This window comes from Nothoprocta perdicaria, unplaced genomic scaffold, assembly GCF_003342845.1.
Source record: "Nothoprocta perdicaria isolate Ctin4 unplaced genomic scaffold, notPer1 scaffold_250, whole genome shotgun sequence".
Taxonomy (NCBI): Eukaryota; Metazoa; Chordata; class Aves; order Tinamiformes; family Tinamidae; genus Nothoprocta; species Nothoprocta perdicaria.
This window is the reverse complement of record NW_020455478.1, coordinates 520,355-535,755: the sequence shown is the minus strand read 5'-3', so window position 1 is coordinate 535,755 and position 15,401 is coordinate 520,355. Positions and strand designations below refer to the sequence as shown.

At 55.1% G+C, this 15,401-nt stretch overlaps 1 protein-coding gene across 1 annotated transcript in view; it reads left to right on the top strand.

The window, feature by feature from the left end:
- The window catches only part of OSBP2 (oxysterol binding protein 2), a 113,261-nt gene that overhangs the window by 65,757 nt on the left and 32,103 nt on the right, over nt 1-15,401 (top strand). The window contains exon 3 of the mRNA XM_026040180.1: nt 11,348-11,598. Within this exon, the coding sequence (XP_025895965.1) occupies nt 11,348-11,598 (251 nt within the window). The remainder of the gene's footprint in view (nt 1-11,347; nt 11,599-15,401) is intronic.

Sequence of the window (15,401 nt, the reverse complement as noted above, 5' to 3'; positions counted from 1 at the left end):
TGAAGAAGGTYGTTCCCAGCCGGCCCTGGGCCAGGCAGTACCTTTCCCTACAAAGCTGCTGGGCTCTATTGCCTCTTCTGTTTGGGAGCTGGGCAAATTTGTGTTAGTCGCTTGATGCTAAAGGTTTGAGGAAGTAAGTGGACAGACGTAATTAAAAAATACTGAGGTTCATACGTTTTTATTCAYATACTTTATTCATCTGTTAGATGAGAGCAAATAACTTTTAATTATTTATGACAACAGTTCTGTCTGTGTGTCTAAATATTCTTCATTCTGCTTGGAGATGATGCTGAAGCCTTAGGTAATATTAATCCTCCCCGCAGAGTTGTCTTGTGTTGCCTGTTGGCTACGAACTCTGAGTTCACATATGAGTTAGAGGAGAGATGGTTTAATAGGGTGCAAATTAGCGATGTTCATCTGGATGTGGATCTTGGTGGCCCTGGAGACTCTGTCCAGTGGCCAACTTTGACTTGTCGCTGTTCAACCAGTTGCATCTGCTGGACTCGCTTYCAGCTCTGACTGTGTTCCCGGGCAGCTCTGTGCCATGTGCTTCTAGTTCTGATGTGGCTTGTTATTTTCTTGATATCTACCAAGCTTTTTATTCCCCTGGAACTGGAGAGAGAAAAATTGTAGTGTAAAAACATATTATCATAAAAAATCCTTCTGATTTCTCCAAAAGGCAGCAAGCAGACATCTCCTGGTAAAGGAAGCCCTGCTGCTGCTTTCTCTTGAGGAGAATTTGGGGAAGGTTGTAAGAGYTTCCTTCTAAAGCGTGTGCAACACCGGGCTGACACCTGCCCGTGCCTCTTCCTTTACCCACCGGCTCGTGGAAGTCATGACAAAATCCCCATTAAGCTCCGTAGGTTTCTGCTTTGGTTGGTGCKGAGGTTGCCTGTCAGAGCTTGTTTCTTTTTCAGGTTTGCTTCCTGTTCTCTAGCCTTTTATTTTTTTACTTTGAAGTGATAAAATCCCAGGGAATGAGGCTGGGGGTAGCCTTGAGGAGCTGCCAAGCACATCCCAGGGCAGGATCAGCTCCCTCAAAACAATTCCTGACAGATGTTTGCTGCTCCTGTCCCCCGAGGTGGCCCATGGTCTCGGTAGGAAGCCTCTTGATGGCTTCGCTGGCCCTGTGGGTAGAACATTGTTCCAAATACCCGGTTTTGTTGCTATATTTCTGAGTTTGTGGTTCCTTGTCCATTGTGGACATGGCGAACAGATGATGCCCTTCTTCCTGTTAGTATCTTGATGTGGTTTKGTTTTGTTTTGTTTTGTTGGATATGGGACTGCTCTCATGTCTCCAGTGTGCTTTCTCCCATCCTTTCATTCTCTCTCTCCCTGATGGATGTGTTTTCCTCCCACATATCAGTCTTACGGACTCTCCCACGGACTGTCTTTTTATGGTGCCCATGTGTCTTAACGAGTTCCTTTCCACATATTGGGCATAGGCTCTTGGATATTTATCAGTAATGGCATCATATATCTTAGACGTCACCATTCTGTCCATATAACTATTTATTTGCTTTTTTTAAACTCCACTTAAAAATCCATTTTAATGAATACTGTAGTTGTAATAAGCTGTGATCATTTGATCCTTTTCTGCCAAGCTGGTGGTTGGCTGTTATCTTATCTTGCATTTTTTGTGTGCTGCATTTGAGACCTCGTTTTTCCAATTGGTCCAAATTCTCTGGATGTTAAACCCTGTCTTTCAGCGTGTTTCAGCCGGCTTGTGTGTCCGTGTTGCTTTAGGAGTTGTTTGGATTTATTGTGCAGGTGACTGGACAACCAGACAACCCCATGGGTTTGGGAAGCTGAGAACGGCTGCAGTCTAGACAAAGCGCAGCCGTCACCACTGAGGCTGATGGACCATTTGCATCATCGGTTTCTAATTGCAGCACTAAAATGTTCCACCGCTGGACTGGGCGTGCTGCAGGAGTCCTAATAAAAATACTTCCTGCTTGCCCAGGGCTTTGCTCTTTGAAGAGYCACAAGTCCTTTACAGGCATTAAGAGCCTGGGCTAGCAGGCTGTGAAACTTTAATGAGCATTTAACCAAAAAAGGAGGTTGTAAGGTGGGCCAAAATCCATGCCTGGTATCACTGCACTGGTTTCTGGAGCCTTAAAGCAAGGCTGGTTTGTGCTAAAAGAAATTTGGGTGATTAGATCACCTAATGAGAGCCTGGTGGCAAGCTCCYGACTAGAACCTGTGTGACCCCGTGCAAAAAGAGAGACAAATATCCTTTGCCTCCCAAAGGAGTTCTGAAAAGGCATATTCAAATAAAAAAGCAGTTCCACTTCTGCAGTGGATTTTGCTCACATAGTTCCCTCGGCATCCCTGCCTTCGACAGCCTCGAACGGAGTGTTCCCTCCTCAGACAAYGTGTCTTTACCAGAAGTGTCAGGAACAGCAGGGACAGTGAAGGGTCGCTGCCAAAATAGATCTTGCCCTATTGATTGCTCTGTTGAGCCTCCTTGTTTACACTGACTTMCTGATGCCTTGGAGGAATCTGCAGCATCTGTCCTTCCAAGGAGAYGTTTTCATGCGTGCTTGCCTCCTGGTCAGCCTTGGTACCTTGATTTTGGGGTCCCGTCTCCGTTAGTTTCTGAATGTTCTCCGCTATTACAGCATGGCTTTGCCAGCTTGTCTTGTAAACAGTGATTTATTGAGGATGAGGTGCCAAGAGACTGACCCCAGCTGCTTTTTATCCTGCTGATCTTTCATTCGCAGTCTTTGTGCCCTCCTGTCTCCGAGCGGTGCTTCTGCTCGGCCCCGCCAGCCGGCTGCTCTGAGCTGCTGAAGAAGTCACAGTTACGGAAAGGGAGAGAGAGTCCTAGCAGCTTTTTAAAATCAAACACACGGAGGAGGTTACTCRCCTTCGTGATTTCAGCGCGGCGTGGATGAAGGGTGACGTGTTGTCCGCGCTGTAACCCAAACGAAGGCTCCAAAAATAGGTTAAGCCCACGTGCGTGTGGTACCTGTTTTACCTATTCATGTTCCTCTACGTTTTCAACMGGATATTCTGATATGTTAGTATATAGGCATCTTAGTGCAAATATTTCTCATTTGCATATATATTAAACTAACCCCGTTATTCCAGCTTTAGACCTGATGATGATCCAAGGCCAGTTATTTCAAGTGACCACATCTTGTTTAAGCTGTGGAGTAATTTGGTTTGGAAGGGCTCTGTGGACAGCTGAGGTCCATCCTCCTGTGCAAGCCAGGGCCAGCTGAGATCAGGTTACTCAGGTCCCTAGACCTGAATTTCTGCAAAATGCACACGTTTCACTTCCCACTACAGTTCCTGGCATTTCAGGCAAACCCGGTCAGCTGCTGTGGTGGGACGGGGATGATCCAGCTCTCTGCACCCTGGATTTAGCGGGGAGCCCCATCGTGGGGTCTTGGGCTGGCCCAACATGAGGTCCCTATGCCCTCGATTCACTCATGCCGCCTACTTGTGCTGAATGAGGCTTGGGGAAATGTCCAAGCTGAACAGCGAGTGAATATTTCCTATTTTTAGGCCTCCATTTGCTCGAACAGCTGTCCGGTTGCATTAGCCGCAGAAGAAACACCCTTGCCAGGTTGGAGTTAATTGTTAAGTGATCACTGAATTTGCGATGATTTACGGTGATTATTCGTGTTGCTATTTCAGTGATTTAATTTCCAGCATAATTCTTTACGCCCCAAACTGCTTTGCCCGTGCCTGCGCTTGCAGATGCTATAAGAATGTACCCATCTTTTGGCAGCCAGGCTGGACTATTAAATATAGATACCAGCTCCCATTTAATATTCATAGCTATTGAAAGCGGTGGAAGCAGATGTGTCTTCTTCAGCCAGCACAGGAACTGCTCCAGCTGAGAAACGAGTAGTGATGGGTGCTTCCAGGAGCTAGAGCCAGCGCTGCTGGGGACGGCTGTGGAGCCCAGGGAGCCCCGCGGGCGCCTCGTCTGGTGCCTCCCTTGGGCCTGGCCTCGCCAGGCGTTTGTTTCCTCCAGAATCCCACCCTGGAGGGAGTYGCAGAATTTGGTGTTTGACCCGTGTGTGCAGAGCGGGGTCGCCGCTCGCTTTGCGGCAGGGACAGTGCCCTGTCCCCCGCGGGTGCCGTGATGGTGTCACCCGTTGCCCGCCAGCAGAAAGGACGAGGGCAACTTACCCCAAACCAGCGTCGTGCCTCGGGGAGGCCCCGGCGCCTCGGGAAGGCCGTGGGCGAGCGGGGCGGCATGGCGGGGCGCTCGGGGCCGGGGAAGAGCTTGCGGAGGACGCTTGGGGCAAGGGCAGCGCTGCCGTGAGGGCCGTGCCGCCGCGCTCGCGCCCTGCTCGGCTGCTCATCCCTTCTGCGTGGATTCAACAGCATCACGGCTCCGAAAATAATCTTCTCGGCTTATAGGGAGGCTGTTCCTATAGCAACTGCTTCACGCCCGTGCCCTACAAATGAAAATCCAAACAGAATTCCCCCAAATTTGTTTGCAGGTCAAGGGGAAGTTACTGGGGGAGGACCAGGAGGACTGGGTTTGTAGGGGCTGCTGCTTCTTGGGGCGCGTGAGGTGTGTGGAGCAAGCGCCCGTGTCCAGATCGAAGCCGAGCAAGGTCCTAGAGGGAGGATATATGAGACATTGCTGTCAGCGGCCATGCAGGCCTGTGCTAGGCCTCTCCCTCAGGCCCGTCTTCTATCAACCTGCTGAAGGACCGTAGGGAAGCCCTGTCCCCTCCTGTTGTCCCTTTGCTCCCACCTTCTGGCTGTGCCATCTGCTCCGGCTGCCGCTGGAGAAGTCCCAGTGCTCCCTTGGGACCTGTGGGGTTTGGGCGCGGGGGCCGCGTCCGCCCCACACCGCCTGTTTGCTCCGTGGGCCTTGCGGGTGCCGAGAGCGCCCGYGTGAAGCCCTTGTGGTGCTTCTGGGGAGGGTTTTTGCCCTCTTCCTGCTAGAGCAGATGGCAGAGCTGCTCCCAGCAGCGCCAGGTGATGCACGAAGCAGAGACAAGGGCCYGCTGTACAGGTAAAAATAACATTTTGGGCCTTTGCCCGAGGAAAGGGGTCATTCCCAAAACCCCTTTAATTTAAGAGTGGTGCACTGTGGACACAGCGAGGTGCTTGATTCTTGGTGAGAAATAGCTTTGCCCTCCGCTGGTGTCTGCCAAGTTGAGCCTGTTCTGCAGAAAGAAGTAATTTGGAGTTGTGTGATCTTCTTGCTAGCGTGTGAGCATTTAGAATTAGAAATTTCTTCTGTTTCCAAGAGTGTGAAACCTTAAATCACTGAAGTCGGGAGATCCTACATAGGGSCGGCTGTGATGGTCCCTCTGCAAGGCCAGCTGTGCTGAGTTTGCACGGACACGGCGGTGTGGCTCTTCTGTGAATTGCCTGCAGGTTTTAATGCCCAAACGAGAAGACCTGAATAGTGTCTGCCTCTCACTATGGGTATTTGTGACCTTCAGGGGTTTTTCACCAGTCTTATTGAATTAAACTGTAGTTTCCCCTGGCTGGGTTGTTCCAAAAGCTTGAGACAGGGACATTTCCCTGCACATTCCAGCGTTTTGCTGTTCCTAAAGCAAAGACCTTCAAGTGCTGTTTTATGGCTGGGTCACCTTTCTGGAAGAGTGAATCCTTTATCTGCAGTAGCGAGAAGTTTYTGCTACTCCTCTCTCTCCAACCGCTTCACAAATAGGTGTTAGCAGTGGGTGAAACGGCTATAGGGTCTGGTACTGGCACAGTGAGGTGGCCTCCAAAGGTCCAAGYCTTCTTCCAGGTGGGGAAACAAGTGCAGAAGGAGGGCCAAGGACCGGTTTCTGTTGTGGGGTGTCCAGACCCCCAACTCKGTGATTGCAGCCATCCTGTTGGGACAAATGGGAAGGTTCCCCTTACGATGCTTGTCCTGATGGTACCAAGACATCAGCTGGAGATCTGCTGTTCTTGCTGGGTTGAGTCTTTGGCTTGATGGAGGTTGTGCGGACGGAGGGCTATGTCTGCTCAGATTTGTGCTTTTTACACATTTTACAGCTGAACTTACTCTGATTTGAATTACAACTGTAGCGTTGCTCTTSCTCCTTCCCGTGCCTGCCTGGAGCTGATTATAGCAAATGATGTTATTTGGGGCGTTTTTGTTTTACTGTGCATCGCGCTGGTGCCCGTTCCTGTGCAGCCCGGGTGGCRGGGGGCTGTGGGACACGGGGACAGGCTGTGCGGGGCAGCGTTTCCATCCTSCACGCCCCGGGACCAGCTACCCTTGCACGTCGCTCCCTTCTGCCTGCGGGATCCTGGACTCGGCGTGAGCTCAAGGTCCTGGCTGGACTTGGAGCTTCGGGAGAGCTTGGAAGGCCCTTTCTCTGTTCAGAGCTGCAAGGCTGCGGGTGGATGGACGCGGCGTCCCGCTACCTGCATCCCCTGGCACTAGCTCTGGGGCAAGCGGGTAGGCAGGCGCGTGTGATTTCCCTCCAAGCTGGGTGTTGATGGGCGACCTCTGAGGCCACAGATTCGAGCGGGGTCTCACTGAGCTTTGGTATTTGCCAGTGTTATATAAGAGAGAAGAAAAGGAATAGTCTTCTGAACCAGCTTCCACCCAGGAACGTGCGCCTGCCCTGACTCGGCATGAAAGGACAGTGTCCCCACTGCCGTGGTCCGACCCAGATGTCTTCTCTTTGCAAGAAGGGGACTCTTTTCAATGGGTTTTGGGGCATTTATATAATTCTGCACAGTGGTTTAAAAAGACAGAAAAAAAAAAAGGATGAAAAAGAAAGAAATGGTCCGTGTTGTGGTGTAGTTTGGTGTGCTTWGCTGAGCGCACAGGGACACGAGGAGGGCTCGTTACAGCAGCCTCCGTGTGCGGGCGCGGAGGAGGGAAATGGCCTTTCGGCAGCGGACGCAGCCTCGCTGTCGCGGCACGGCCGAGCTGTCCCCGTGTCGGAGCGTCAGTGATGGGCGACCCTCCGGGCTCGGCTTCACCGTTGCCCATCCGCAGGGAAGCGCTCGTGCCCTGCCAAGCCGAGCGCGGGTCACCCATGGGAGCCGGGATTCCGTCCTGCAGTGCGGTTGCTGCAAACAGGCAAGGTTGGGCCAGGGAAGTATTGCCAGGGTCTCTTTCTCCTGCAAGGAGACAGAAAAAGCTCAGATTGGGTCCTTCACCTTAAGTAACCCAGAGATAATGGCATTTTTTGACACTGTGGTGCTTGCCTGGCTGGTGTGTGTGATGAAAACCAAACCAGGGCGACTGGCTTCTCTGGGAGTAAATTTTCGTGTTTGCTGCTTCTGCTAGTTTTATGAAACACCCTTTAGCYCCTAATGCCTGGATTCCCCGGTGAGCAGGTCACCACTCAGCAGAGGCGCTCGTGCCAGCAGCTCGTTTGAGGAGGGGCAGCGCCGCCGGGATGCGCCCGGACGGGGCCACTGCGGCCAGCGAGGGAGCTCTCCAAAGGCACGTGGAGCTGGGCCGGGCTGGGTGCTCCTGCGGGAATGCCGCCTCCATCCCGGGAATGCTGCCTCCTCCATCCGCACCCCTTGGAGCTGCCCTCGGGRTGCGTGGCCGTGCTCGGCGCTTTGCGCTGTTGGTGGCACTGGGGCTGAGGGCAGGATCCGGGCAGTGCCGCAGCAGTGTGGTGGCACATCTGTGGCCTTTGTACCCGGAGAGGCATCTCCTAGGGCCAGTTTTCTGCTACGTTGGGAGGTTCTCTTTTCCGTTTGGGAAGAYACAGTGTTCTTGTGAGCTTTTGGATCCATGTTTTGGGGGAAAACAGCCATGCTAATGCACTCCCTGCACCGCGGGAAGGCTGCCCCTTCTCAGGATTTGGCCCTTGTGCTGTGTCCCCTGCAGCAGCCCCTGAGCAGAGCCCAGGCATTGCTCGGGMACGGATGAGCTCTCCCAGGCCATGTCTCCGGCAGCTCCAGATGTGCACGGCTTCCTTCAGACTAGCTGGAGGCRAAAGCCAGGCTTGGATGGAGCTGACTGTGTTCTGCTGCAGCAGCTGGAGCCTAGGATGCTCCGGCTGCTGTCAGTGCGGGACTGAAGCTCCCTGGATCGGAGCCGGGCCCTGCTGGAGAACAGGTCTGCCCATGACGTGGCTGTGCCCGTAGGTGCTGTCCCGGGGCCCTGCGAGCCCAGCTGGGCAGGAAACGGGATGGGCATCCCGAAGCAGCAGTCAGTGTCCGAGTGCCCCGGGGCACGGGTGGTGCCAGTGACTCAGAGGGACGTTGCCTGCAAGGCTCCTTAGACACTTGAAACAGAACTGGGAGCTTCGGGAGGCCGCACTGAGTGTCCTTAGAGGCAGAAAATGGCTTAAATTTTCTTGCTGGATATCCTGAAGTTTGTGCTATAGCATGCCTGCGACATAAACCCGTGCCCATGACGTGAACCTCTGTGCACCCTCCCGGTGCCCTTTGAATTCTGCACCTTCCTTTCTCTCTTCCCTTAACACGTCTCCTTCCTCCAAGCCCGAGGCCTTCCCTGCACTGAATGTTTCCAAAGTGCTGGTCTTGCCACCGGACCGTAGCCGTTCCCCTGGGCAGCTTCAGGGCCCCTCAGCCCTGTGGTGGGAGCAGGCTGCTCCCAGACCCTCGTCTCCCTGGGCAGCTGGGTCTCCGCTTGCTTCCTGTGGACGCTCGCACTGGCTGGGGGTTTATTTATGTATTGAACTTGTCCCTGATGCCCACAAACCACTTTACCCGCTGGCTTTTTCTAACCGCTTTAGGTKTTGATCAGAAGTTTGTGCTCTGTGGGGACCCAGGGATGGATTGTGGACAGAGGAAATGGTTTTGTAGGGAGGTCCTGCCCCGGTGCTTTCCTTTGTGAGATGTTCAWGCATTTCACTCCATGCCCCTTTTACCAACAGGGCTTTTTTTATTGTGTTCTCCCATCTTTCTTAAGCAGCTGGGAATGTGGAGTAAGTCTTGGCTCTGGGCTGTGCATCCCATTCCTACTGTGCCTGCTCCAAGTAGCATCATAGCCTGGCTCTGGTTCACCAGGGTGTTTGGTTTTCCCAGTGCTGCTGGTACCTTGTCCCCCATGGTGCCATCCCTTCCCCACATCCCATCTTGTATGCCTGGGTTTCTCCTGGTTGCCGTTGACCTCCTGCGGTGGTTTCTTTGGTGGCTTCTGAGCCACCTAGTGCTTGGTTTCTCTGCTGGGCCTTCACACTCGGCCGTTCTTGTTTGGACTCTGTCCCTTTGTGGTCCCTCTGGGAGCCCATTAGACCCACCAGGTGCTCAGGAAGCCTCTCCATGGACACTGTCCACATTCCAGAGGATTAGATGAACTCTGCAACACAGGGCAGCTGGGGTGACCAAGACCAGAACTACCTCGTTTGGCTGATGTGCCTGTTGTGCTTCCATCCTGCAGGTGCTGGAGGAGCTGGTGCCCGTTGCTGCAGAACTGGCTGCAGCTGATGGGCTTATTGCACCTTGGCACAGGAGCTGCTCTGATCACAGGGGATTTATTGGACTTGCTTGCCCCTCTGSCTGTGAACTGTGCGTCTCCAGCATGCTCCAGACTGTAGCACCATGCTCTGCTCTGCCACTGCTTTGACTCTCCCAGTTGACTGTGTTTTTGTATCATCCAGATCGCTCTGATTCTTGTAGGAGAAGCGCATCTTCAGTACTGCTAAACGAAGAGAGCTCTTTCCCTTCCRGTTCCCTTAGCTGAGCCAAGACCTGTACAGTCAATGTATGTACATGGAGTGATGCCTGAACATACCTCTTAATACAACGTTTTGAAAGGTTTCATAAATGAACTCAGAGTTAAATGTACTCATGTGTCGGCTAGGTATGGGCTGCTCGCTTTGCATCGCAGCGCTGAAAAGCACTGCGGCACCTCCGGGGTGCGTCTTCGCAGCTTCATGGTGTCTCTGTCGTTTTGAGTGGACATCCTCGTCCTACCTTGCTCTTCCAGCCCCCCTGAAGAAGCCACTGGGGTGACACGAAGGAGTCACTGGGGGTCCTGTTGGTTGGAGATACTTCTGTTAGATTTGCACCTCGTGGAGACAGGGTGACCAGAATGGGTCTGTGGCTGTTGTGATGTGTTGRACCTCTTGGATGGCAGTGGCGGTTGAGCCTGTGGATCTGCTGCTGCCCAGAMCTGCTAGCGTGGTGGAGTCGAGGTGATGTGGCTGAGGAACCTGCAGTGCCTTCCCCRCCCTGTCTGCCCCCAAGCACCAGATACCCAGATTTCAGGACCGGGCCCTTTTCTTACAGTTGATCTTTGGCAGTAGAGACTCACCTTGGCTTTCAGTAGGTGATTTCTTGTCTGGTTCGGCCCTGGAGGCAAGTTTTGCTTGTTCCTGTCTCTTTATAACCCACGAACCRGAGGACTAAGGGAGGGGAAACGAAGGGACTGTTGCGCACTGCGCAGCCTCGGTGGCTTTTGATTGCACCCAGCATGATGCAGCCACCTTTGAACGTCCCCTCRTCACTGCGGCTTTTCTCGCCCGTGGGTTGGGTGCCCACGTGGGTGGACGTTYGCTTTGCAGTGGTGTCCGTGGGAGCCCGGTGCCACGCGGGCTTTGGAGCTTAGCTCCTCTCACCGCATGTTCGTTTGYGGGGTTCTCGTCCCTGTGTCCCATCCTGGGGGACAAGGTCTCTGGGGAGGTCACAGCAAGCACGGCCGGTGTCCCCGGGCAGATGAGTGCAGCCCTGGGCCCGCTCCACGCTCGCCTGTTGTACCCGATGCTCCAGGCAGTGCCTCGTCTCAGAGCCTTTCCCTTGTGCCACCTGCCTGCTGTGACACGGTGTAGGACATCCGCAGTGTCACGCTTGCCCCTCAGCTTTGGCTGAGGCTTTTGGTTTGGGGCTTTTAAGTCACCCGAGCGCCCAGAAGCCGCAGGGATAACCGTCCCCCTTGCACATGGACATGCCCTGACCCTTCCCACTGCATGGCAGCTCGTCTTGCCCCTTTTGCATATCCTAAACTGGGAGTTTTCTRTGTGGCGGTGGTTGAGGACCTTCTCTGGCCACTCTGGGCTCCCCGGCGCTGTGGTCCCACCACTGGGGCTGTGATGGGGGGACACTGATGGAGAGGAGAGATGTCCACGCCCTCTCGAGGTGCTGAGGTTTCGGAAAACAGCCGGTGCCAGAGCTGCTCCCTTGTCACAGTGGGGACGCGGGAGGTTTGGAGAGGGGCTGCCAAGCCCGGCCTGTGGTGGCCCCTCACGTGCCCTCGGGGGCTGCCCCAAGCCCAGCCTGTGGCACTGGTGGCCCCTCACGTGCCCTCGGGGCTGCCTCGGGCGGGCACGTCGCCAGCGCTGGGGAGGGCGCCGGGCGCCCTCGGGCCGCTCGGGGAGCGGGGAGGGCACCGAGGAGGAGGAGGAGGAGGAGATGTCGGCCGCGCAGTCCGGGGGTAGCCATGGCAACGGTGTTTTCTCCATCCCCCCCTTTGCAGATGACTCGGGCGACGAGGAGCCCGCCTCGCAGTCTGACAAGGGCGAGCTGCACGGCACGCTGAAAACGCTCTCGAGCAAGCTGGAGGACCTGAGCACTTGCAATGAGCTCATAGCGAAGCACGGGGCGGCCCTGCAGCGCTCGCTCAGCGAGCTGGAGAACCTGAAGCTGCCCGCCGAGAGCGGCGAGAAGCTCAAGGCGGTCAACGAGCGAGCCACGCTCTTCCGCATCACCTCCAATGCTATGATCAACGTAAGTGCTGAGCGCGCCGCGGGGCTGCTCGCGCCCACCGCGGGTGCCGCCTCTCCCTTCTCCTGTCCCTGCTCTCCTGCCCCGCGTCCCGGCTCCTCCCTGTGCCGGCTCTGGGAGCAGAGCACGCGGCGGCGCTCGTGCAGGGCGGCTCGGACAGGGCACCGAGTGGCTGGCATGGGCGTCCGAGCTGCAGGATGTGGTGCTGGGAGGGGACCCGCTTCTGTCGCCCGCGAGCCGCTTGGCCTGTGCCCTCCTTGCTGGGCATGACCCCCCGAAACGTCCCCCTCCAGCAGAGCAGCAGCTCGGGGCGTAACGGGCTTCTCCACGCTGCCTTCCGGCCGGCGCCTTTCCCGCTGTGGGCTCACATGGCACGTCCCAGGTTGTGCCCGGTTTCCTTGAGATCCCTGCAGCGCTCCCGTTGCTTTGTGCAAGCCGGGGAGTCGCCCGCGGTGTCTGAGAGCTGCCGGGTGCACCCAGGGGCTGGGCTCCTGTCGGTCGCCCAGCGCGTGGCAGCCGCTCGCCGCTGCTCCCTGCCCCGTCACGTTGCTTCTGAGTTTCTCTGCCAGCGACGTCCCCAGACAGGAGTGAGGGGTGGATCTGCCCCCATCCGGGACAGTGTCCTTCTGGGGGGAACTATTGTGTTCCCTGGGCACYGTAGGGGAGGGGAAGAGTGGCCTGAGTGCTGTGGGCAAACCTAAATTAAATATTTAAAGCAGAAAAAAAAAAGCAGCCTGTCAGAGCTGGAATAATATATGCTAAATGACAGCAGAGCTCAGGGACCCGTGAGCRGAGCCATCTCTCCCCCAAAGCGAAAGCTAATGTGTTGTTTTAAAGATGTGTTTAAAGAAAAAAAAAAATTCCTCCTCGTGGCCTCATGCCGGTAGCCCAGGGGTGCTCATTAGCCTCTTTTTGCAGCCAGCCTGGCTTCTAGCATCAGCGGCGGAGGAAGCACCTAGTAAGGCAGGTAATGAGCAGCAGGCAGCTCTGCCGGGCGCTGCGTCGCGGCCGAGGGCTGCCCGGCACTGCGGCCTCGAGGGGCTGCATTCTGTCGTTACTGGACAAGAGGCTTTCTGGAGCCGGGGCTCTGCGGGTGAGGCTCTCCGTGCTGAGCTCTCCCCGCGCGGAGTTCCTGAGAGTTTTCCGAGTGAGGACGGCGTGGTGCTGCGTGTGGCGCGAGGCCCCGACTGGCCCTCGGTGCCACGGGAGAGGGCTCTGCTAGAGCCCTGTGGGCTCTGCAGGTTCGATAGCATCGACAGAGGAGGAGTTCGTGGAGGGCTGTAGAAAAGGCAGCATGGCCAGGAGACTGCTGAGGCAGAGGACTTCTTCAGCAACCTTTTGGATAGGGACAAGCAGGGCAATACTAGCCCTGCCCGGGCTGAGCAAGATGTGGTGGTTGCAACGTGAGCTGGTAGGAGCCTGAGCACGGGTTCGTCTGGGTGGTAGGAAACATCACTGCACTGTGTTGTGCAGGGAAGAAATGGCAGGAATTCAGCGTGATTTGGCCGGGCCCAAAGCAGACAAACTAAGAAATCTGAGGTGGATGTCAGAGAGATCTGTTTTAACAGTGTCTGCTTTTTCACTTCAGCTCATGGCTAAGCTTCTTGAGGAGATGTCAAAAGAGAAAAGAGGTAATGTGTGAGAAGGCAGGATGGAATTAGAAGGACAGATCTGGGGCGGCGATTTTGCCTTTCTGCTTTCTGATGGGACCTTGGGACTTTGGGATGAGGATCCTGAGAAGTAAGATGCTGTGGGAAGAGAGGCAGGATCAAGACCAAAGTACTCAGAGAGACTGGGGCAGGTGCCCTGAAGGACTGATTTGTAGGGCAGGAGGGGAAGGAGCAGTGAGCAAAATCATGGGAGCAAGAGAGACTCTTGCAACCTAACCCTGCATACTCTCGTGGTGGCCTGGTGCTCCCGGCTACGCAGTGGCAGTGACTAATCACTACCCGTTGTGATTAGTCATTTTCTGTTACRGTGTTTTCCTAGAAGGGCTGTAGTTCAGCCTGATGTGTTAGGCGGAGGGAAGTGGTGATGGATATGGATTTGGAAGACCCAGTTGGAMACTGTCCCATTTTCATTAACTCACAGAATGGTTGAGGTTGGAAGGGACCTGGAGATTATCTAGTCCAGCTCCCCTGCTCAAGCAGTGTCACTTCGAGCACGTTGCCCAGGGTTGTGTCCAGACAGTTTTTGAATATTTGGAGTGTATTTTTGAACATGAATACTGTGTGYCTCAGTTTATCTTCTCTTTAGCATGGTGGAGTGCCCCAGACTGTTATGAACTGCTGTGAAGAGCATGGTAGGCAGTGTCCTGTTTGAGGCAATAGAAGAAGACCAAATCTGCCTTTTTTAAATATTAAGCATTGCAAAAGAAAAGCACATTGAATCAAGCCATTTCCTGGCTATAGGTGAAAATACAGTCTTCCTGAATCCACGTGAACTCCTGTAGGCATCTCAGGGCTGCCAGTCGCAAGTGAGCACGAGATGCTTTTACCAGGCCTGTAGTCCTTTGCAGGAGAAAGCAAATCATCCTTGCACAAGTCCTTTTGACCGGAGAGATCGCAGCCAGGAGCACCGAGCTTGTCCCAGCCTGTGGATGCTCCTTTTCTGCACGGTGCCCCTGGTCACAACACGGGCAGCGCTGGGCACTGGTGCGAGTGGTGCTGCCGTCCGTGCGCTAATTCGCTCCCTTCCAGCCCAGGCGAAGCGGAAGACAGCCCGGAGGYGGGAGGGCACAGGAGCGAGCTGTGCCAGGCCTTCTTTCTCATGCGTGCACGGTGAGCAGAGCTTGGCTGTTGAAGGCCACCCCATGGCTCATGTCTGTGCCTTCACCTGCTGGCGACGAGCATCACGTGAAGACGGGCTGCCCGGCTCATCCGTCAAGGAGATCGTGCCGTGGACGGGCTCGTGCCTGCTGCTTTGTGTGGCCACCGTGAGTCTGTGGCTGGCGGTGTGTCTGCGCACTGCCACCCTCTCTGCCCTTGGTGGCCAGCTGCTCGCGGCGCTGGGATGGGGTGGCCCGAGGAGCTGCTCTCCCAGGAAGGCTTTGCTTTGCTCTCTGCAGCAGGAACGAGTGCGTTCGGGGCCGCTCGGCCGCACAGCTTCCATCTAGCTGTGCATGATCTGATTATGTAAATGTCCCTGGAGCGGCGGCGAAGAGCGTCAAGCAAGTAGAAATGAATAAATACGTATGTAAATAAATCAACTTTGCTGTCAAGGCGGCACCCTTGGTGCAAACATGCTGCACGCTGCTGCGGGAGACCTGGCGAGCCCGCGTGCGCTTTCCCTGGGACAACTGAGGGGCGAAGGTTTGGAAGGTTGTCCCTGGCTTAACCCTGTGACGTGCTAGAGGAGAAAGTGCTGCAAGTTGTTGCTGCTCCACTGACGTGCGGGACGGGAGAGGCAGGTTTTGGTCGGAGCCAGAAGGAGCAGCGTGTGGCAGGTAGTTGTGATCTGCAGGGGAGCATTCAGACCCTGGAAGGGTTGCAGGGCTCAACTGGGGGCCTCACCTGAGGGTGACGTGTCCCMGAGCCAGCATTTGAGCCCTGACTGCTGTGTGCTGCCTCTTCTTCCTGCTCCTGTCCTCATTACTAAACCTTACGTAATAACAAGGTTGGCAAGAGCAGGCGACAGCGATTCAGCCCTGCCAGGGCCACACAGCGGCCGCTCTGCGGGGAGCGATGAGCAGGAGACACCGCAAGGCGAGTTGYAGTCTGCTGCGGGGGAGGAGTGGGAGGTACGTAAAAATAAGAGGAAACAAATTAAAAGGATAATTAGAGGAGCAGGGTGTGAAAGGCAGCGTG